Source organism: Ranitomeya variabilis, chromosome 4 (genome assembly GCF_051348905.1).
Source record: "Ranitomeya variabilis isolate aRanVar5 chromosome 4, aRanVar5.hap1, whole genome shotgun sequence".
NCBI classification, from domain to species: Eukaryota; Metazoa; Chordata; class Amphibia; order Anura; family Dendrobatidae; genus Ranitomeya; species Ranitomeya variabilis.
In genome coordinates this window covers 628,910,167-628,933,716 of record NC_135235.1, presented here as the reverse complement: position 1 = coordinate 628,933,716, position 23,550 = coordinate 628,910,167, and the positions used below count along the sequence as shown (strand labels likewise).

The window sequence follows — 23,550 nt, the reverse complement described above, 5'->3', positions numbered from 1 at the left end:
GGAATCTGCCGCCTGGCAGATTCGGCGGGCGCACTGAGCATGCGCCCGCCATTTTGGAAGATGGCGGCGCCCAGCGAGGAGACGTACGGACACCGGGAGGATCGGTAAGTATGAAGGGGTGGTGGGGGGGGTGGATCGGAGCACAGGGGGGGTAATCGGAGCACAGGGGGGGTGAATACAAACAAGGAGGGAGCGGACAGGAGGACGGGGGAGCCGGCAGGCGGACGGAGGGGACCGGACCCCATAACGGAGGACTGGGGGGGCGATCGGTGGGTGTGGGGGGGGGGTCACTTGAGTATTTCCAGCCATGGCCGATGATATTGCAGCATCGGCCATGGCTGGATTGTAATATTTCACCAGTTTTTTAGGTGAAATATTACAATTCGCTCTGATTGGCAGTTTCACTTTCAACAGCCAATCAGAGCGATCGTAGCCACGGGGGGGGTGAAGCCACCCCCCCTGGGCTGAAGCACCACTCCCCCTGTCTCTGCAGATCGGGTAAAATCGGAGTTAACCCTTTCACCTGATCTGCAGGGACGCGATCATTCCATGACGCATACGCTGCGTCATAGGTCGGATTGGCACAGACTTTCATGACACAGCGTATGCGTCAAAGGTCGGGAAGGGGTTAAAGAGGTCTGAACACTTTCCGTACCCACTGTATATATTAGTGTCATGTTACATGAAATGCAAAGGGACATGAATAGATAGCCAAATAACATCAGCTTGCACCATATTGCCACAATTCATTCCGTATTGAAAGACTTGGTCCCTGATATTAACCCCTTTCTGACCACGGACAGGATAGTACATCCGAGGTCAGAACTCCAGCTCTGATGTGGGCTCCGGCGGTGAGCCTGCATCAAAGCCGGGACATGTCAGTAGTTTTGAACAGCTGACATGTGCCCGCAATAGCGGCGGGTGGAATCGTGATTCACCTGCCGCTATTAACTAGTTAAATGCTGTTGTCAAATGCTGACAGCTGCATTTAACTAGCGCTTCCGGCCATCGGGCCGGAAATGTGCGCATCGCTGACCCCCGTCATGTGATCGGGGGTCAGCGATGCGTCGGCATGACAACCAGAGGTCTATTGAAGACCTCAATGGTTGTTGATGCCGGATTGCTGTGAGCGCCACCCTGTGGTTGGCGCTCATAGCAATGCTGTAATTCAGCTACATAGGAGCGATCTGAGCATCGCTCCTATGTAGCAGAGGCGATCAAGCTATGCCAGCTTCTAGCCTCCCATGAAGGCTATTGAAGCATGGCAAAAGTTAAAAAAAAAAAAAAAAAAATGTTTAAAAAAAAAATATTAAAAAAATATAAGTTTAAATCACCCCCTTTCGCCCCATTCAAAATAAAACAATAAAAAAAAATCAAACCTACACATATTTGGTATCGCTGCGTTCAGAATCGCCTGGTCTATCAATAAAAAAAAAAAAAAAGATTAACCTGATCGCTAAACAGTGTAGCGAGAAAAAATTTTGAAACCCCAGAATTAAGTTTTTTGGTCGCTGCGACATTGCATTAAAATGCAATAACGGGCGATCAAAAGAAGGTATCTGCACCAAAATGCTATCCTTAACCCCTTCACCCCCAAGGGTGGTTTGCACGTTAATGACCGGGCCAATTTTTACAATTCTGACCACTGTCCCTTTATGAGGCTATAACTCTGGAACGCTTTGACGGATCTTGGCGATTCTGACATTGTTTTCTCGTGACATATTGTACTTCATGTTAGTGGTAAAATTTATTCGATATAACTTGCGTTTATTTGTGAAAAAAATGGAAATTTGGCGAAAATTTTGAAAATTTTGCAATTTTCCAACTTTGAATTTTTATGCCCTTAAATCACAGACATATGTCACGCAAAATACTTAATAAGTAACATTTCCCACATGTCTACTTTACATCAGTACAATTTTGGAACCAAAATTTTTTTTTGTGACGGAGTTATAAGGGTTAAAAGTTGACCAGCAATTTCTCATTTTTACAACACCATTTTTTTTTAGGGACCACATCTCATTTGAAGTCATTTTGAGGGGTCTATATGATAGAAAATACCCAAGTGTGACACCATTCTAAAAACTGCACCCCTCAAGGTGCTCAAAACCACATTCAAGAAGTTTATTAACCCTTCAGGTGTTTCACAGGAATTTTTGGAATGTTTAAATAAAAATGAACATTTAACTTTTTTTCACACAAAATTTATTTCAGCTCCAATTTGTTTTATTTTACCAAGGGTAACAGGAGAAAATGGACCCCCAAAGTTGTTGTACAATTTGTCCTGAGTACGCTGATACCCCATATGTGGGGGTAAACCACTGTTTGGGCGTATGGCAGAGCTCGGAAGGAAAGGAGCGCCATTTGACTTTTCAATGCAAAATTGACTGGAATTGAGATGGGACGCCATGTTGCGTTTGGAGAGCCCCTGATGTGCCTAAACACTGAAACCCCCTACAAGTGACACCATTTTGGAAAGTAGACCCCCTAAGGAACTTATCTTGATGTGTGGTGAGCACTTTGACCCACCAAGTGCTTCACAGAAGTTTATAATGCAGAGCCGTAAAAATAAAAAATCATATTGTTTCACAAAAATGATCTTTTCGCCCCCAATTTTTTATTTTCCCAAGGGTAAGAGAAGAAATTGGACCCCAAAAAATGTTGTGCAATTTGTCCTGAGTACGATGATACCCCATATGTGGGTGTAAACCATTGTTTGGGCGCATGGCAGAGCTTGGAAGGGAAGGAGCGCCATTTGACTTTTCAATGCAAAATTGACTGGAATTGAGATGGGACGCCATGTTGCGTTTGGAGAGCCCCTGATGTGCCTAAACATTGAAACTCCCTACAAGTGACACCATTTTGGAAAGTAGACCCCCTAAGGAACTTATCTAGATGTGTGGTGAGCACTTTGACTCACCAAGTGCTTCACAGAAGTTTATAATGCAGAGCCGTAAAAATAAAAAATCATATTTTTTCACAAAAATGATCTTTTCGCCCCCAATTTTTTATTTTCCCAAGGGTAAGAGAAGAAATTGGACCCCAAAAAATGTTGGCCAATTTGTCCTGAGTACGATGATACCCCATATGTGGGTGTAAACCATTGTTTGGGCGCATGGCAGAGCTTGGAAGGGAAGGAGCGCCATTTGACTTTTCAATGCAAAATTGACTGGAATTGAGATGGGACGCCATGTTGCGTTTGGAGAGCCCCTGATGTGCCTAAACATTGAAACTCCCTACAAGTGACACCATTTTGGAAAGTAGACCCCCTAAGGAACTTATCTAGATGTGTGGTGAGCACTTTGACCCACCAAGTGCTTCACAGAAGTTTATAATGCAGAGCCGTAAAAATAAAAAATCATATTTTTTCACAAAAATGATCTTTTCGCCCCCAATTTTTTATTTTCCCAAGGGTAAGAGAAGAAATTGGACCCCAAAAAATGTTGGCCAATTTGTCCTGAGTACGATGATACCCCATATGTGGGTGTAAACCATTGTTTGGGCGCATGGCAGAGCTTGGAAGGGAAGGAGCGCCATTTGACTTTTCAATGCAAAATTGACTGGAATTGAGATGGGACGCCATGTTGCGTTTGGAGAGCCCCTGATGTGCCTAAACATTGAAACTCCCTACAAGTGACACCATTTTGGAAAGTAGACCCCCTAAGGAACTTATCTAGATGTGTGGTGAGCACTTTGACCCACCAAGTGCTTCACAGAAGTTTATAATGCAGAGCCGTAAAAATAAAAAATCATATTTTTTCACAAAAATGATCTTTTCGCCCCCAATTTTTTATTTTCCCAAGGGTAAGAGAAGAAATTGGACCCCAAAAAATGTTGGCCAATTTGTCCTGAGTACGCTGATACCCCATATGTGGGTGTAAACCATTGTTTGGGCGCATGGCAGAGCTTGGAAGGGAAGGAGCGCCATTTGACTTTTCAATGCAAAATTGACTGGAATTGAGATGGGACGCCATGTTGCGTTTGGAGAGCCCCTGATGTGCCTAAACATTGAAACTCCCTACAAGTGACACCATTTTGGAAAGTAGACCCCCTAAGGATCTTATCTAGATGTGTTTTGAGAGCTTTGAACCCCCAAGTGTTTCACTACAGATTATAACGCAGAGCCGTGAAAATAATTTTTATTTTTTTTCTCAAAAATGATTTTTTAGCACCCAGCTTTGTATTTTTACAAGGGTAACAGAATAAATTGGACCCCAAAATTTGTTTTCCAATTTGTCCTGAGTACGCTGATACCCCATATGTGGGGGGGAACCACTGTTTGGGCGCATGACAGAGCTCGGAAGGGAAGGAGCGCCATTTGGAATGCAGACTTAAATGGATTGGTCAGCAGCCGTCACGTTGCATTTGCAGAGCCCCTGATGTACCCAAACAGTACAAACCCCCCACAAGTGACCCCATATTGGAAACTAGACCTCCCAAGGAACTTATCTAGATGTGTTTTGAGAACTTTGAACCCCCAAGTGTTTCACTAAAGTTTATAGCGCAAAGCCGTGAAAATAAAAATTCTTTTTTTTTTTCACAAAAATGATTTTTTAGCCCCCAGTTTTGTATTTTTACAAGGGTAACAGGATAAATTAGACCCCAAAAGTTGTTGTCCAATTTGTCCTGAGTACGCTGATACCCCATATGTGGGGGGGAACCACTGTTTGGGTGCATGACAGAGCTCGGAAGGGAAGGAGCGCCATTTGGAATGCAGCCTTAAATGGATTGGTCTGCAGGCGTCACGTTGCATTTGCAGAGCCCCTGATGTACCCAAACAGTACAAACCCCCCACAAGTGACCCCATATTGGAAACTAGACCTCCCAAGGAACTTATCTAGATGTGTTGTGAGAACTTTGAACCCCCAAGTGTTTCACTACAGTTTATAACGCAGAGCCGTGAAAATAAAACATCTTTTTTTTCCCACAAAAATGATTTTTAGCCCCCCAAATTTTTATTTTCCTAAGGATAACAAGAGAACTTGGACCCCAGAAGTTGTTGTTCAATTTGTCCCGAGTACGCTGATAACACATATGTTGGGGTAAACCCCTTTTTGGGCGCACGGGAGAGCTCGGAAGGGAAGGAGCACTGTTTTACTTTTTCAACGCAGAATTGGCTGGAATTGAGATTGGACGCCATGTCGCGCTTGGAGAGCCCCTGATGTGCCTGGACAGTGGAAACTCCCCAATTCTACCTGAAACCCTAACCCAAACACACCCCTAACCCTAATCCCAACGGTAACCCTAACCACACCCCTAGCCCTGACACACCCATAATTCTAATCCCAACCCTAATCCAAACGTAAATGTAATCCAAACCCTAACCCTAACTTTACCTCCAACCCTAGCCCTAACCCTAACCCTACCCCTCACCCTAACCCTAAACGTGACTGAAATACGTGTCACTAAAATACGTGTCACTAAAATACGTGGCACTGAAATACGTGGCACTGAAATACGTGGCACTGAAATACGTGGCACTGAAATACGTGGCACTGAAATACGTGATACGTGGCACTTAAATACGTGGCACTGAAACACGTGGCACTGAAATACGTGATACGTGGCACTGAAATACGTGGCACTGAAATACGTGGCACTGAAATACGTGGCACTTAAATACGTGGCACTGAAACACGTGGCACTGAAACACGTGGCACTGAAACACGTGGCACTGAAACACGTGGCACTGAAATACGTGGCACTGAAATACGTGGCCCTAAAATACGTGGCACTGAAATACGTGGCACTGAAATATGTGGCACTGAAATACGTGGCACTGAAATACGTGGCACTGAAACACGTGGCACTGAAATACGTGATACGTGGCACTGAAATATGTGGCACTGAAATACGTGGCACTTAAATACGTGGCACTGAAATATGTGATACGTGGCACTGAAATACGTGGCACTGAAATACGTGGCACTGAAATACGTGGCACTGAAATACGTGGCACTGAAATATGTGGCACTGAAATATGTGATACGTGGCACTTAAATACGTGGCACTGAAACACGTGGCACTGAAACACGTGGCACTGAAATACGTGGCACTGAAATACGTGGTACTAAAATATGTGGCACTGAAATACGTGATACGTGGCACTGAAATACGTGGCACTGAAACACGTGGCACTGAAATACGTGATACGTGGCACAGAAATACGTGGCACAGAAATACGTGGCACTGAAATACGTGGCACTGAAATACGTGGCACTGAAATACGTGGCACTGAAATACGTGGCACTATGACTGTCAGAAAATGTTCATTAAACGGTTAGGGGTGAGGTTAGGGGTAGAGTTAGGGTTAGGGTTTGGATCCCTTTATCACCTTGATGGTGGTGGGTGGCTTTTCAGTGTGTTTTCTGTTTTTTTTTCGATAAAAATGCATGCGTTTTTAACGCAAACAAACGCATGTGCTTAAAAACACAAGAAAATACTGCAGGTTGTATTTCTGAAAATGAACGCATGCAGAAAAAAAACGCATGCGTTTGAAAACGCGACCAAACGCGTACAAAAAAAACGCATGCGTTTTCAATGTTAAATATAGGGAAAAAACGCATGCGTTTTTTTGTGCAAAAAACGCTGCAGACAAAAACGCAAGTGTGAAACCAGCGACGCTTTTTATAGCAAAAAAGTTTTTGCGTCTCCACATTTTGAGACCTATAATTTTTCCACATTTTGCTCCACAGAGTCATGTGAGGTCTTGTTTTTTGCGGGACGAGTTGACGTTTTTATTGGTAACATTTTCGGACACGTGACCGTTTTTGATCGCTTTTTATTCCGATTTTTGTGAGGCAGAATGACCAAAAACCAGCTATTCATGAATTTCTTTTGGGAGAGGCGTTTATACCGTTCCGCGTTTGGTAAAATTGATAAAGCAGTTTTATTCTTCGGGTCAGTACAATTACAGCGATATCTCATTTATATCATTTTTTTTATGTTTTGGCGCTTTTATACGATAAAAACTATTTTATAGAAAAAATAATTATTTTGGTATCGCTTTATTCTCAGGACTATAACTTTTTTATTTTTTTGCTGATGATGCTGTATGGCGGCTTGTTTTTTGCGGGACAAGATGACGTTTTCAGCGGTACCATGGATATTTATATCAGTCTTTTTGATCGCGTGTTATTCCACTTTTTGTTCGGCGGTATGGTAATAAAGCGTTGTTTTTTGCCTCGTTTTTTTTTTTTTTTTCTTACGGTGTTTACTGAAGGGGTTAACTAGTGGGGCAGTTTTATAGGTTGGGTCGTTACGGACGCGGCGATACTAAATATGTGTACTTTTATTGTTTTGTTTTTTTTTATTTAGATAAAGAAATGTATTTATAAGAATAATATATATTTTTCTTTTATTATTTATTTAGGAATTTTTTTTCTTTTTTTTTTTACACATGTGGAAAATTTTTTTTAAAACTTTTTTACTTTGTCCCAGGGGGGGACATCACAGATCATTGATCTGGCAGTGTGCACAGCACTCTGCCAGATCGACGATCTGCTGTGCAGGGCTGCAGGCTTACCAAGTGTCTGCTCTGAGCAGACACTCGGTAAGCCACCTCCTTCCCTGCAGGACCCGGATGCCGCGGCCATCTTGGATCCGGGACCTGCGGCGAGGAGGGAGGTAGGAGACCCTCGGAGCAACGCGATCACATCGCGTTGCTCCGGGGGTCTCAGGGAAGCCCGCAGGGAGCCCCCTCCCTGCGCGATGCTTCCCTATACCGCCGGTACACTGCGATCATGTTTGATCGCGGTGTGCCGGGGGTTAATGTGCCGGGGGCGGTCCGTGACCGCTCCTGGCACATAGTGCCGGATGTCAGCTGCGATATGCAGCTGACACCCGGCCGCGATCGGCCGCGCTCCCCCCGTGAGCGCCGCTGATCGATGATGACGTACTATCCCGTCGGCGGTCATACGGGCCCACCCCACCTCGACGGGATAGTACGTCAAATGTCGGGAAGGGGTTAAAAACTCCAGCTTGGCACGCAAAATATAAGCCCTCTCCCAACCCCAGATCACGAAAAATGGAGACGCTACGGGTATCGGAAAATTGCGCAATTTTTTTTTTTTATAGCAAAGTTTTGCATTTTTTTTTTTACCACTTAGATAAAAAAGAACCTAGACATGTTAGGTATCTATGAACTCGTAATGGCCTGGAGAATCAAAATGGCAGGTCAGTTTTAGCATTTAGTGAACCTAGCACAAAAGCTAAACAAAAAACAGTGTGGGATTGCACTTTTTTTGCAATTTCACTGCACTTGGAATTTTTTTCCCGTTTTCTAGTTCATGACATGCTGAAACCAATGCTGTCGTTCAAAAGTACAACTCGTCCCGCACAAAATAAGCCCTCACATGGCCATATTGACGGAAAACTAAAAAAGTTATGGCTCTGAGAAGGAGGGGAACGAAAAACGAAAATACCCTGGGTCATGAAGGGGTTAAACCTCCAAATTATATCAGATATCGTCATAGGCCATGATTTTGTTTGTCGTAAAAAAAAAAGGTGCGAACCTAAGTATCCTAATAACATTAGTTTACGTCCTACATCATAATTCATTCATTGTTAGCAAGTATGTATCGAGATACTGAATATCCCAGCTGCAATAATGACTATTCAATAACAGTGCACAGTGTTCTAACCACCATTATATACACAGTTACACCCACTAATTAACAAAACACCAATAGGATATACACATAATTGTGAACACAATCCCATCACATTAAAAAAACACATCTAATATATAAAGCTGAATGTGTGTGTGTGTGTATGTATGTATGTATGTATGTATGTCCGGGATTGGCATCTGAACCGTAGCAGCTACAGCCACAAAATTTTGCACAGTCACACGTCTGGACCCCGAGAGCGTCATAGGCTATGTTGTGAGGTGAAATTTTAACCCCGCGCTTTCCAATTCACCAAACAATTTTGCCCCTATCTACATAATGGGGAAAAAGTGAAAGGAAAAGTGTTGGAGGCGTCGCAGCTACAGGCACAAAATTTTGCACAGTCACACGTCTGGACCCTGAGAGCGTCAAAGCTATATTGTGAGGTGAAATTTTAACCCCGCGCTTTCCAAGTCACCAAACAATTTTGCCCCTATCTACATAATGGGGAAAAAATGAAAGGAAAAGTGTTGGAGGCAAATTAACAGCTGCCAGATGTGAACAAGGGGGACTTAAAGAATGACAGCGATGGCACCAAAGAGTATATACTGTACAGTTGCTAAGGTGGGGCCCCAACATGGGATAATCACACCACCACGGGGATATGAACACACACACAAAATGCGCCACACACTACCACGTGCTCGAACACATATACCACCCTCAGTGCACATTTCACCACACATACACCAACCTCGCCACATAAAAGTAGAAACACAAAAGTCGCCGCTCAAAACTCGCCACGCGCAAAACTCTCCACATGCAAAACTCGCCACACGTGCAAAACTCGCCACACGCAAAACTTGCACACGCAGAAAAATTGCCACACGCAGAAAAATTGCCACATGCACAAAAGTTGCAACACATGCAAAAGTTGCCTCACACAAAACTTGCACATACTCAAAAGGCACCACACATAAAACTCGCCACGCGCAAAACTCGCCATGCGCAAAACTTGCTGCACACAACTTGCTACACTAACCTGTCACATGCAACTCGACACACAAAAAGTTGCTACACGCATGTCGCCACACAAAACTCATCTCACAAAAGTCCCTACATGCATGTCGCCACACGCAACTCAACACACACAACTTGACACACGAAACTCGCCCTAAAACACACACAAGTCTGGTATCCTTCAAAAATAAAAATCTGATTAATAAGCAGACAAACTACAAGAGCAACAAATGTACCATATAGGAATCCGGCAGCTGTCAGTCACATGACCAGTCTATTATGTGTATGTGTGAGCTAATATATACTGCCAGGGGGTGGGCTTACTGTTGGCTGGGGATTTATCAGGCTGCCATTTTAGCTTACAAATACTGAGGTAAAAATACTGACCAAATAACGTGTGAACGAGGGCTAATACAGGAGGAGATGGCATACAGCTATATACTATATACAGGAGATGACACACAGGTATATACTATTTACAGGGGAGATGACACACAGGTATATACTATATACAGGAGGAGATGACACACAGATATATACTATATACAGGAGAGATGACACACAGGTATATACTATATAGAGGAGGAGATGACATACAGGTACATACTACATACAGGAGGAGATGACATACAGGTATATACTATATACAGGAGGAGATGACACACAGGTATATACTATATACAGGAGCAGATTACCTACAGGTATATAGTATATACAGGAGGAGATGACACAGGTATATGCTATGTATAGGAGGAGATGACATACAGGTATATACTATATACAGGAGATGACACACAGATATATACTATATATAGGTGAGATGACACACAGGTATATACTATATACAGGAGATTACATACAGGTATATCTAATATATAAAGCTGAATGTGTGTATGTATGTATGTGTGTATGTCCGGGATTGGCATCTGTACCGTCGCAGCTACAGCCACAAAATTTTGCACAGTCACACGTCTGGACCCCGAGAGCGTCATAGGCTATGTTGTGAGGTGAAATTTTAACCCCGCGCGTTCCAATTCACCAAACAATTTTGCTCCTATCTACATAATGGGGAAAAAGTGAAGGGAAAAGTGTTGGAGGAAAATTGACAGCTGCCAGATGTGAACAATGAGGACTTAAAGAATGAGAGCGATGGCGACAAAGAGTATATACCGTACAGTTGCTAAGGTGGGGCCCCGACATGGGATACTCACCACACACGGGGATATGAACACAAACACAAAATGCGCCACACACTACCACGTGCTTGAACACATATACCACCCTCAGCACACATTTCACCACACACACACACCAACCTCACCACATAAAAGTCGAAACACAAAAGTCACCACTCAAAACTCGCTACATGCAAAACTCGCCATATGCAAAACTAGGCTCACGCAAAACTCGCCACACGTGCAAAACTCACCTCATGCAAAACTCACCTCATGCAAAACTTGCACACACAGAAAAATTGCCACATGTACAAAAGTTGCACCACATGCAAAAGTTGCCTCACACAAAACTTGCACATACTCAAAATGCACCACACATAAAACTCGCCACGCGCAAAACTCGCCATGCACAAATCTTGCTGCACACAACTTGCTACACTAACCTGTCACATGCAACTCAACACACAAAATGTTGCTACACGCATGTCGCCACACAAAACTCATCTCACAAAAGTCGCTACATGCATGTCGCCACACGCAACTCAACACACACAACTTGACACATAAAACTCGCCCTAAAACACACACAAGTCTGGTATTGTCCTTCAAAAATAAAAATCTGATTAATAAGCAAACTACAAGAGCAACAAATGTACCATATAGGAAATACGGCAGCTGTCAGTCACATGACCTGTCTATTATGTGTATGTGTGAGCTAATATATACTGCCAGGGGGGAGGGCTTCCTGTTGGCTGGGGATTTATCAGGCTGCCAATAGCAACCAATCACAGCTCAGCTTCTATTTTGCTACAGTTAATTAACCTGAGCTCTGATTGGTTAATATAGGCAACAAAGACATTCTCAGTATAACAAAGCTAATATATGTTGTGAAATGCTTCTATTTGCTTAGTTTTTGCCTTTTAATAATTACATTTCTATCTATTTGTTTTGTGGTTTTTGTGTGCAGAATACATTTTTGTTAACACATTCTATTTTGCTAACAGCAGTCATTAACCCGGGCGAAGCCGGGTAGTACAGCTAGTATACAGATAAAAGCAATCCCACCGGAGCATCTACTATATTATCGCCTGATCTAACATCAAACCGCTATCTCTGATCGTTCTTATGCACATAATTTAAAGCATAACAGCACAAAAAGAGTCCCGTTGGTAAAATGTAAACAAACAATCCCCCACCTATCACTGCAAAGCATTTCCAGTAGTCATAGCTACAGCCACCCCACAATCATAGTGAAGCACAGTACGTCACATGACAGTGCTCTCCAGATACACAGAGCTGTGCATGTCATAGTTCTCCTGCAGCTTCTACAGGGGTCGCAAGGTTCCATGCTGCGTCGTCCATCCCCACTGCGCAAATCAATGTCCAGCACCCATCCTTACTGCGCAGGTCATAATGTCCAGCATCCATCCTTACTGCGCAGGTCATAATGTCCAGCATCCATCCTTACTGCGCAGGTCATAATGTCCAGCATCCATCCTTACTGCGCAGGTCATAATGTCCAGCATCCATCCTTACTGCGCAGGTCATAATGTCCAGCATCCATCCTTACTGCGCAGGTCATAATGTCCAGCATCCATCCTTACTGCGCAGGTCATAATGTCCAGCATCCATCCTTACTGCGCAGGTCATAATGTCCGGCATCCATCCTTACTGCGCAGGTCATAATGTCCGGCATCCATCCTTACTGCGCAGGTCATAATGTCCGGCATCCATCCTTACTGTGCAGGTCATAATGTCTGGCATCCATCCTTACTGCGCAGGTCATAATGTCCGGCATCCATCCTTACTGCGCAGGTCATAATGTCCGGCATCCATCCTTACTGCGCAGGTCATAATGTCCGACATCCATCCTTACTGCGCAGGTCATAATGTCCGACATCCATCCTTATTGCGCAGGTCTTAATGTCCGACATCCATCCTCACTGCGCAGGTCAATGTCTGGCAATAGTAGTTCTCGATTATTTCTCTCTTACTCCATCCTGAGTGTTATCAGGATTATGCAGATCCAGGTATCATGTGATACTCCCGGAACCCTCTCTGTTATCGCATAGATTATATCAAACTCCAACCATTAACGTTACCACTTCCATGTGCCATAATCCAGACACTATATTATGACTGTGCAGGCAGAGACATCATTACAGGGGACAGCAGAAAAATGACCTAATATACAAACAGGGAGGGTATCTGTGGAGGATATACAAATCTGAAACAGACCATTAGAAAGGATGCAAAAATATACATACACTTCATCCTTAACATTGCTACCCATGGGACTCCACAAAATATATATTGCTATACAATACTAGCACTGAACATGCCCAACACAGACACAATCCCTGGCTAATACAGGGGACATAAGCTCTTTTTAGGGGGCTAAGGGCATAATCAATACCCAAAAAAATAGGGAAGATTTCTCAATGATTACTGGTTTTGACGTGCGCCTCTTGGTCTTTAAAGACTTGGACACTTCAGGGTACAAAAACTTTTTTTGTTTGGATATTCAATAACAGTGTCATTAAATTATTTTAAATGTTCTTTTACGTGTTACTCAATAAACTTTTGTATATTATATAGGTGTGCACATCCATATGTGCTGTCTTTTCTCCTTTATGCCGTTATAAATTTTCTACACATGATGTAGCACCCTCTCTCTCTCATCTTATTGACTGGTGGTGCACTCTCTCTTCTTTGTTTGACATGTTGGATATTATACAAGACCTTTATCTGTTATAACAACTGCTGTCATGTAGTTTTTGGTTGTCATGTTCATTTATGATCTTTTCTGTTCTGCGATATCTTTCTCCATCTTTTGATAACTTTTACAATATTTGTTTTAGAGAACAAATCTGACTCTCATTAATACTACAGAGACATATGTCAGTGGTGATGAGCTGTGTAATGAGGAGATTCCCACATATAACCACACAGGTGAGTAGTAACCACTAAATGCAGAGAGGTCAGTCTTTTTGTTCATTGACCGCTGTCATTATGTGTTTGAGATTTTTAGGGTATGGTACTTTTTTTTTTTTTTTTTTTTTAACCCCTTAAGCCCCGAGGGTGGTTTGCACGTTAATGACCGGGCCAATTTTTACAATTCTGACCACTGTCCCTTTATGAGGTTATAACTCTGGAACGCTTCAACGGATCTTGGCGATTCTGACATTGTTTTCTCGTGACATATTGTACTTCATGTTAGTGGTAAAATTTCTTCGATATAACTTGCGTTTATTTGTGAAAAAAACGAATATTTGGCGAAAATTTTGAAAATTTCGCAATTTTCCAACTTTTAATTTTTATGCCCTTAAATCACAGACATATGTCACACAAAATACTTAATAAATAACATTTCCCACATGTCTACTTTACATCAGCACAATTTTGGAACCAAAATTTTTTTTTGTGACGGAGTTATAAGGGTTAAAAGTTGACCAGCAATTTCTCATTTTTACAACACCATTTTTTTTTAGGGACCACATCTCATTTGAAGTCATTTTGACGGGTCTATATGATAGAAAATACCCAAGTGTGACACCATTCTAAAAACTGCACCCCTCAAGGTACTCAAAACCACTTTCAAGAAGTTTATTAACCCTTCAGGTGTTTCACAGGAATTTTTGGAATGTTTAAATAAAAATGAACATTTAACTTTTTTTCACACAAAATTTATTTCAGCTCCAATTTGTTTTATTTTACCAAGGGTAACAGGAGAAAATAGACCCCAAAAGTTGTTGTACAATTTGTCCTGAGTACGCTGATACCCCATATGTGGGGGTAAACCACAGTTTGGGCGCATGGCAGAGCTTGGAAGCAAAGGAGCGCCATTTGACTTTTCAATGCAAAATTGACTGGAATTGAGATGGGACGCCATGTTGCATTTGGAGAGCCCCTGATGTGCCTAAACATTGAAACCCCCCACAAGTGACACCATTTTGGAAAGTAGACCCCCTAAGGAACTTATCTAGATGTGTGGTGAGCACTTTGACCCAACAAGTGCTTTACAGAAGTTTATAATGCAGAGCCGTAAAAATAAAAAATCATATTTTTTCACAAAAATTATCTTTTCACCCCCAATTTTTTATTTTCCCAAGGGTGAGAGAAGAAATTGGACCCCAAAAATTGTTGTTTAATTTGTCCTGAGTACGCTGATACCCCATATGTGGGTGTAAACCATTGTTTGGGCGCAGGGCAGAGCTCGGAAGGGAAGGAGCGCCATTTGACTTTTCAATGCAAAATTGACTGGAATTGAGATGGGACGCCATGTTGCATTTAGAGAGCCCTTGATGTGCCTAAACATTGAAACCCCTAACAAGTGACACCATTTTGGAAAGTAGACCCCCTAAGGAACTTATCTAGATGTGTGGTGAGCACTTTGACCCAACAAGTGCTTTACAGAAGTTTATAATGCAGAGCCGTAAAAATAAAAAATCATATTTTTTCACAAAAATGATCTTTTCACCCCCAATTTTTTATTTTCCCAAGGGTAAGAGAAGAAATTGGACCCAAAAAATTGTTGTGCAATTTGTCCTGAGTACACTGATACCCCATATGTGGGTGTAAACCATTGTTTGGGCGCAGGGCAGAGCTCAGAAGGGAAGGAGCGCCATTTGACTTTTCAATGCAAAATTGACTGGAATTGAGATGGGACGCCATGTTGCGTTTGGAGAGCCCCTAATGTGCCTAAACATTGAAACCCCCCACGAGTGACACCATTTTGGAAAGTAGACCCCTTAAGGAACTTATCTAGATGTGTGTTGAGCACTTTGACCCAACAAGTGCTTCACAGAAGTTTATAATGCAGAGCCGTAAAAATAAAAAATCATATTTTTTCACAAAAATGATCTTTTCACCCCCATTTTTTTATTTCCCCAAGGGTAAGAGAAGAAATTAGACCACAAAAGTTGTTGTGCAATTTGTCCTGAGTACGACGATACCCCATATGTGGGTGTAAACCATTGTTTGGGCGCATAGCAGAGCTCAGAAGGGAAGAAGCGCTATTTTACTTTTCAATGCAAAATTGACTGGAATTAAGATGGGATGCCATGTTGCGTTTGGAGAGCCCCTGATGTGCCTAAACATTAAACCCCCCCACAAGTGACACCATTTTGGAAAGTAGACCCCCTAAGGAACTTATCTAGATGTGTTTTGAGAGCTTTGAACCCCCAAGTGTTTCACTACAGTTTATAACGCAGAGCCGTGAAAATAAAAATTATTTTTTTTTTTCACAAAAATGATTTTTTTAGCCCCCAGTTTTGTATTTTCACAAGGGTATCAGGATAAATTGGACCCCAAAAGTTGTTGTCCAATTTGTCTGGAGTACGCTGATACCCCATTTGTGGGGAGGGACCACTGTTTGGGCGCATGACAGAGCTCGGAAGGGAAGGAGCGCCATTTGGAATGCAGACTTAAATGGATTGGTCTGCAGGCGTCACGTTGCATTTGCAGAGCCCCTGATGTACCCAAACAGTACAAACCCCCCACAAGTGACCCCATATTGGAAACTAGACCCCCCAAGGAACTTATCTAGATGTGTTGTGAGAACTTTGAACCCCCAAGTGTTTCACTACAGTTTATAACGCAGAGCCGTGAAAATAAAAATTATTTTTCTTTTTCACAAAAAATGATTTTTTAGCCCCCAGTTTTGTATTTTCACAAGGGTATCAGGATAAATTGGACCCTAAAAGTTGTTGTCCAATTTGTCCTGAGTACGCTGATACCCCCTATGTGGGGGAGAACCACTGTTTGGGCGCATGACAGAGCTCGGAAGGGAAGGAGCGCCATATGGAATGCTGACTTAAATGGATTGGTCTGCAGGCGTCACGTTGCATTTGCAGAGCCCCTGATGTACCCAAATAGTACAAACCCCCCACAAGTGACCCCATATTGGAAACTAGACCTCCCAAGGAACTTATCTAGATGTGTTGTGAGAACTTTGAACCCCCAAGTGTTTCACTACAGTTTACAACGCAGAGCCGTGAAAATAAAACATATTTTTTTTCCCACAAAAATGATTTTTAGCCCCCCAAATTTTTATTTTCCCAAGGATAACAAGAGAACTTGGACCCCAGAAGTTGTTGTTCAATTTGTCCCTAGTACGCTGATACCCCATATGTTGGGGTAAACCCCTTTTTGGACGCACGGGAGAGCTCGGAAGGGAAGGAGCACTGTTTTACTTTTTCAACGCAGAATTGGCTGGAATTGAGATTGGACGCCATGTCGCGTTTGGAGAGCCCCTGATGTGCCTGAACAGTGGAAACTCCCCAATTCTACCTGAAACCCTACCCCTAACCGTTTACTGAACATTTTCTGACAGTCATAAGTGCCACGTATATAAGTGCCACGTATATAAGTGACACGTATATAAGTGCCACGTATATAAGTGCCACGTATATAAGTGCCACGTATATAAGTGCCACGTATTTAAGTGCCACGTATTTAAGTGCCACGTATTTAAGTGCCACGTATTTAAGTGCCACGTATTTAAGTGCCACGTATTTAAGTGCCACGTATTTAAGTGCCACGTATTTAAGTGCCACGTATTTAAGTGCCACGTATTTAAGTGCCACGTATTTAAGTGCCACGATATTTCAGTGCCACAATATTTCAGTGCCACGTATTTCAGTGCCACGTATTTCAGTGCCACGTATTTCAGGCACTGAAAAATACGTGGCACGTAAATACTTCAGTGCCACGATATTTCAGTGCCACGATATTTCAGTGCCACGTATTTCAGTGCCACGTATTTCAGGCACTGAAAAATACGTGGCACGTAAATACGTGGCACGTAAATACGTGGCACGTAAATACGTGGCACTTAAATACGTGGCACTTAAATACGTGGCACTTAAATACGTGGCACTTATATACGTGGCCACTGAAATATCGTGGCACTTATATACGTATATACGTATATAAACGTATATTTTAGTGCCACGTATTTCAGTGCCACGTATTTCAGGTTAGGGGTAGGGTTAGGGTTTTTTGTTTTTTTCTTGTTTTCTTGTGTTTTTCTATAAAAACGCGTTTTACCGCGTTTACATGCATTTTTTCACACATGCGGTTTTTTTAAAAAACGCATGCAGATAAAAACGCAAGTGTGAAACCAGACTAAAAGACGCTTTTTATAGCAAAAAAGTTTTTGCGTCTCCACATTTTGAGACCTATAATTTTTCCACATTTTGGTCCACAGAGTCATGTGAGGTCTTGTTTTTTGCGGGACGAGTTGACGTTTTTATTGGTAACCTTTTCGGACACGTGACCATTTTTTATCACTTTTTATTCCGATTTTTGTGAGGCAGAATAACCAAAAACCAGCTATTCATGAATTTCTTTTGGGAGAGGCGTTTATACCGTTCTGCGCTTGGTAAAATTGATAAAGCAGTTTTATTCGTCGGGTCAGTACGATTACAGCGATACCTCATTTATATCATTTTTTTATGTTTTGGCGCTTTTATACGATAAAAACTATTTTATAGAAAAAATAATTATTTTGGCATCGCTTTATTCTGAGGACTATAACTTTTTTATTTTTTTGCTGATGATGCTGTATGGCGGCTCGTTTTTTGCGGGACAAGATGACGTTTTCAGCGGTAACATGGTTATTTATATCCGTCTTTTTGATCGCGTGTTATTCCACTTTTTGTTCGGCGGTATGGTAATAAAGCGTTGTTTTTTGCCTCGTTTTTTTTTTTTTTTTCTTACGGTGTTTACTGAAGGGGTTAACTAGTGGGCCAGTTTTATAGGTTGGGTCGTTACGGACGCGGCGATACTAAATATGTGTACTTTTATTGTTTTTGTTTGTTTTTTTTAGATAAAGAAATGTATTTATGGGAATAATATTTTTTTTTTTATTATTATTTATTTAGGAATTTTTTATTTTTTTTTTTTACACATGTGGAAATTTTTTTTTTTACTTTTTTACTTTGTCCCAGGGGGGGACATCACAGATCGCAGGTCTGATAGTGTGCACAGCACTCTATCAGATCTGCGATCATACTTTCATCGGAGCAGGCTGCAGCTTTCATCTGCAGCCTGCTCCGACCCGGAAGTGCTCCCTGCAGGACCCGGATACAGCCCCTCGGCCATTTTGGATCCGGGGCCTGCAGGGAGAAGACGTTCGGTACGAGGTGAGTACATCACCTTGTACCGATCGTCTCAGGGAAGCACGCAGGGAGCCCCCTCCCTGCGCGATGCTTCCCTGTACCGCCGGTACACCGCGATCATGTTTGATCGCGGTGTGCCGGGGGTTAATGTGCCGGGGGCGGTCCGTGACCGCTCCTGGCACATAGTGCCGGATGTCAGCTGCGATATGCAGCCGACACCCGGCCGCGATCGGCCGCGCTCCCCCCGTGAGCGCGGCCGATCGCGTATGACGTACTATACCGTCACCGGGAATTAAGGCCCACCCCACCTCGACGGTATAGTACGTCATATGGGATTAAGGGGTTAAATATATGTGTATGTGTTTAACAGAGCCAATTTGCTACTTAATGACCAGGCCAATTTTTACAATTCTGACCGCTGTCACTTTATGAGGTTATAACTCTGGAACGCTTTAACGAATCCCGCTGATTGTGAGATTGTTTTTTTTGTGACATTGTATTTCATGTTAGTGGTAAAATTTCTTCAATATGACCTGCGTTTATTTATGAAAAAAACGGAAATATGGCGAAAATTTTTAAAATTTCACAATTTTCAAACTTTTAATTTTTATCGATAACCAGAAGGAAAAATAGGTAGCACTCACCGATCCTTTAAAACAGTATTTCCTTTATTCAGTCACAGTAAAAACTCTTTATAGCCCGGGAGTGTGAGGGCAGGAGTGTGCAGGTGCTGACGACGGCCGTTTCGCGCTAGTATAGCACTTCCACGGGTCAACCCTAACTTTAGCCCAAACCCTAGCCCTAACTTTAGCTCAACTCACTCTAGCCCAACTCTAACCCTAATGGGAAAATGGAAATAAATACATTTTTCTCTCTCCCCCCATGACGGCACCACGGAGAGAGGGGTTCCGCCCGGTCGGGACAGGAAACCTACAGTTAAAAACGGTACCCCTCTTCCGCATCAGTTGGCTTCCTGTCCCGAGGGAACCATACAGCTACCAGACGTACCTCTGTCACCATGATACCGGGGCCGGTCAGTTTGGTGCAGGCAGGGAAGTTCCCTGCCTCTACTGGGGCGGCTTCCGAAGCGCTACCGCCAGGGTCAGCGGGCCCTTGAGGGGTGTGCAGGGAGAGGTTGGCAGAAGAAGGAACAGGAGACCACCTCTCCCGGCGCTTGTGCGGCGTCCCTCATGGCTGCAGTTTCCGGAGCTCCGGAACAAGAGGGCGCACGCGTGAGTTAGGCAGCCACTATGCATTGCTGAGTACGCTGTAATGAGGCATGCAGCTTTCCCCTATCGAAACGGAGGCTGGGGGAGGTCCGGAAGCAGCTTTGTAAATCATTCAGCAGGTGCTTCTTAGAGAGTCGACATCCCTCTTGGGTATGAGCGACCAGAAGCTCCCAGTAGAGCAGGCCCCTGTGGGACACTCTCCCAGCCAGGATTTCGCTTGGCCAAGCCTTCAGCAGCAGCCACGACAGCAGAAGAAACTGACTGAGAAGGATCCTTCCCATAGACGCTGCAGCAGCAACCGTTCAGGCTTTTAACGCAGTAAGAGCCCTATCGTGGTCGTCAGCGGGAAGACAATCCATCTTCGAATAAAGGATCCTCGTATCCGGTATCCTTCCGTTCTCTGCTGGGTGGTAAGTGGACTTCGTGAAAGTCACTTTGTAATTAGGGCCTATTCCTCTTGTTTTCTAGTGGAAAAAATGTGCCACCAAGACTAAACATAGCATATGTGCATTATGTGCTGAGGATCTACCCACTACTTGGGCGAAGAGGCTTTGTAACTCCTGTATTCAGCAAACAGTTTCTGAATAAGCGCCAAACTTCACCTCAAACCTTACGTCCCTAATTAAAGATCAGGTGGAGGACTCTCTTAAGTCCTTTAAAAAGAAGGGGAAAAACGGCAAAAAACTAAGTACATGTTCCCTGTTTCTGAATCCGGTAGTTCAGAAAGCAGGAGTGAGTCAGATTCTGATAGGTCACCGTCTTCTGCCTCGTCATCTTCTTCCGAGGATGATCGGTGCTGTTTTCCAATAGGGGAAACAGGTAACTTAATTAAAGTAATTAGATTCACCATGGGTCTTGTAGATTCCCGGCCAAATAAAACCATTCAAGATAAAATGTTTAGCGGGCTTGAACAAAAAAACAGAAGTTCTTTTCCATTGAACGAAAAAGTCCATGACTTGGTTGAAAAAATGGAAAAAAACAGAAAAAAAGGGCCTTTTCACCCCCCCAAAAAAATACCCCTTTGAGGACCCTATGTGTTCCTTCTGGGGAAAAGCCCCAAAATTAGATGTGGCTATCGCCAAAGCCTCCAAAAAATTTGCACTTCCATTTGAAGATATGGGAACATTAAAAGACTCCATGGAAAATGGCTGATTTTTTTTTTTCTTAAAAGGTTCTTGGAATGCCGCTGGGGGTGGACTAAAGTCTGCAGTTGCAGCCACCTGTACGGCTAGAGCTTTAATGATATGGCTTGATCAACTTGAAACACAGCTGAAGGAAAAGACCTCTAGGGAGAGAACTTTAAACACTGTTCCTATAATGAGGGGCGGCGGCTTTTTTGGCAGACGCCTCCGTGGATTCTGTCAGACTAGCCGCTAGGTCAGGTTCTTTTTCAAATGCAGCGAGGCGGGCATTGTGGCTTAAAACTTGGCCGGGGATCTCCAAACTAAATAAAAATTATGTTCTATCCCCTGCGAAGGTGAATTCCTGTTTGGGCTCAATTTGGATGATATTTTAGATAAAGCAGGAGACAAAAAGAAATCTTTCCCTAATCTCTTTTGGGTACCCCTACAAACGGCCCTTTCGGGGTAGGTAATTCGGGAACAGGAAGCCTCCCAAAAAGTGGGTGGAGAGTTCCTGGGAAGGATGGGGGGATAAAAAGAACAAATCCAAGCGGTTCATGTTCAATAAACCCAGCAACCCCAAAACTCAGTCCCAGTGAGGTGTTCCCCTGGTGGGGGGAAGTTTAGCTTTCTTTCTCCCGGTTTGGGAAAAGATTTCCAACAGCACATGGATTATAAATATAATAAGATTAGGACTAAAACTAAAATTCCTTTACCCTCCTCCGCCATCTCTCATAGTGACCCCCCCAAAGACCCTCAAAAGAGGAACAGCTGGCCCTTCAACAAGAAATACTAGGCCTAGTGGAAAAAAATGTTCTCCAGGAGGTTCCCCATCAAGAAAAAGGCAAAAAGTTTTACTCTGCACTTTTTCTAAGAAAATAGCTAGATGGAACTTTAAGGACTATCGTAAACCTAAAAAAATGTAACAAATTGAGACAATAAAATCTGCAGTAAAAATGCTGTTTCCTTCCTGTTTTATGACCGTGTTAGACCTGAAGGATGCGTATTATCACGTCCCCATCCAGAGGATTACCGAGAATGCCTCAGGGGGGCACTCATGATTCAGGGGGATGTAAAGCACTTTCAGTTTGCGGCTCTTCCATTCTGGTTAGCCATCGCCCCAAGAGTCTTCACCAAGATAATGGCGGAAGTGATGGCCCACCTAAGGGAACAAAATATTTTGATAGTCCCGTACCTAGACGATCTTCTCATAATAGGCAATTCCCCAGATCACTGCAAGGACCAACTAAACAAGGTCATGACAGGTCTGACCAGCCTAGGTTGGATTCTAAACCTGCCAAAATCCAAGATCGTTCCAAGCCAGGTACAGGAGTATTATGGCATATTGCTGGACTCAAACAATCAGGAATGCTGTCTCCCGGATCGAAAGATCCAAAATATGGCAGAACTGGCATCTAGAGCGATAGCCTTCCCCTCTACTACCCTGCGGAAGGCTATGTCACTCCTAGGTACTATGACCTCTTGCATCCTTGCTGTCCAGTGGGCTCAGGTCCATTCCAGGAAACTACAGTGGGAAATATTGGCAGCAAAAAATTCCCTAAAAGGGAATTTAGAAGGGCGGTTAGAGATATCATCAGAAACAGCCCTCTCGCTACAATGGTGGACAAACACAAACAACCTAATTTGGGGTGTTCCTTGGACTTTGCCAATTTCCAAAATTTTAACGACAGACGCAAGTCCCAGAGGGTGGGGGGCTCACCTATTAGCCCAAGGAGTTTGGGAAAGAAAAGTGAGTTCAGCGTCCTCGAATATGAAGAAGCTCCTAGCCGTAAAATTCACCCTGATTCATTTCCTCAGTTCTCTCCAATCCCACCATTTGAGAATGATCTCGGACCATCAGGTAGTAGTGGCCTATCTCAATCACCAGGGGGGCACCAGATCCTGCTCTCTGATGGAAGTAACAGGGTCAATCTTTCAGATTGCCGAAAACAGCTTGAGTTCCCTGTCAGCACAACACATAAAGGGGTAAGAAAATCCAACAGCAGATTATCGGAGTCGAACCCAGCTAAGACCGGGTGAATGGGAACTGAAACAGTCGGTTTTCGACCAAATCTTGAGGGCATGGGGTTATCCAGCCATAGACCTGTTCGCAAACAGCAAGAATCTGAAAGTCGACACCTTCTGCTCTATAGATCCCCTGGGAACCCCTTTTGCTCTAGACGCCCTCATGATACCTTGGGATTACTATCTAGCATATACTTTTCCACCCTTTGTCCTGATTCCAGCAGTTCTGAGGAAGATTCGGGAGGAAA

At 43.3% G+C, this 23,550-nt stretch overlaps 1 protein-coding gene across 1 annotated transcript in view; it reads left to right on the top strand.

Annotated features, from left to right (window-relative positions):
• Nucleotides 1-14,439, top strand: part of LOC143767315 (uncharacterized) — a 28,394-nt gene extending 13,955 nt beyond the window's left edge. Inside the window, exon 5 of the mRNA XM_077255555.1 lies at nucleotides 13,666-14,439. Within this exon, the coding sequence (XP_077111670.1) occupies nucleotides 13,666-13,764 (99 nt within the window). The 3' untranslated portion in view covers nucleotides 13,765-14,439. The remainder of the gene's footprint in view (nucleotides 1-13,665) is intronic.
• The last annotated feature ends 9,111 nt before the right edge of the window (nucleotides 14,440-23,550 follow it).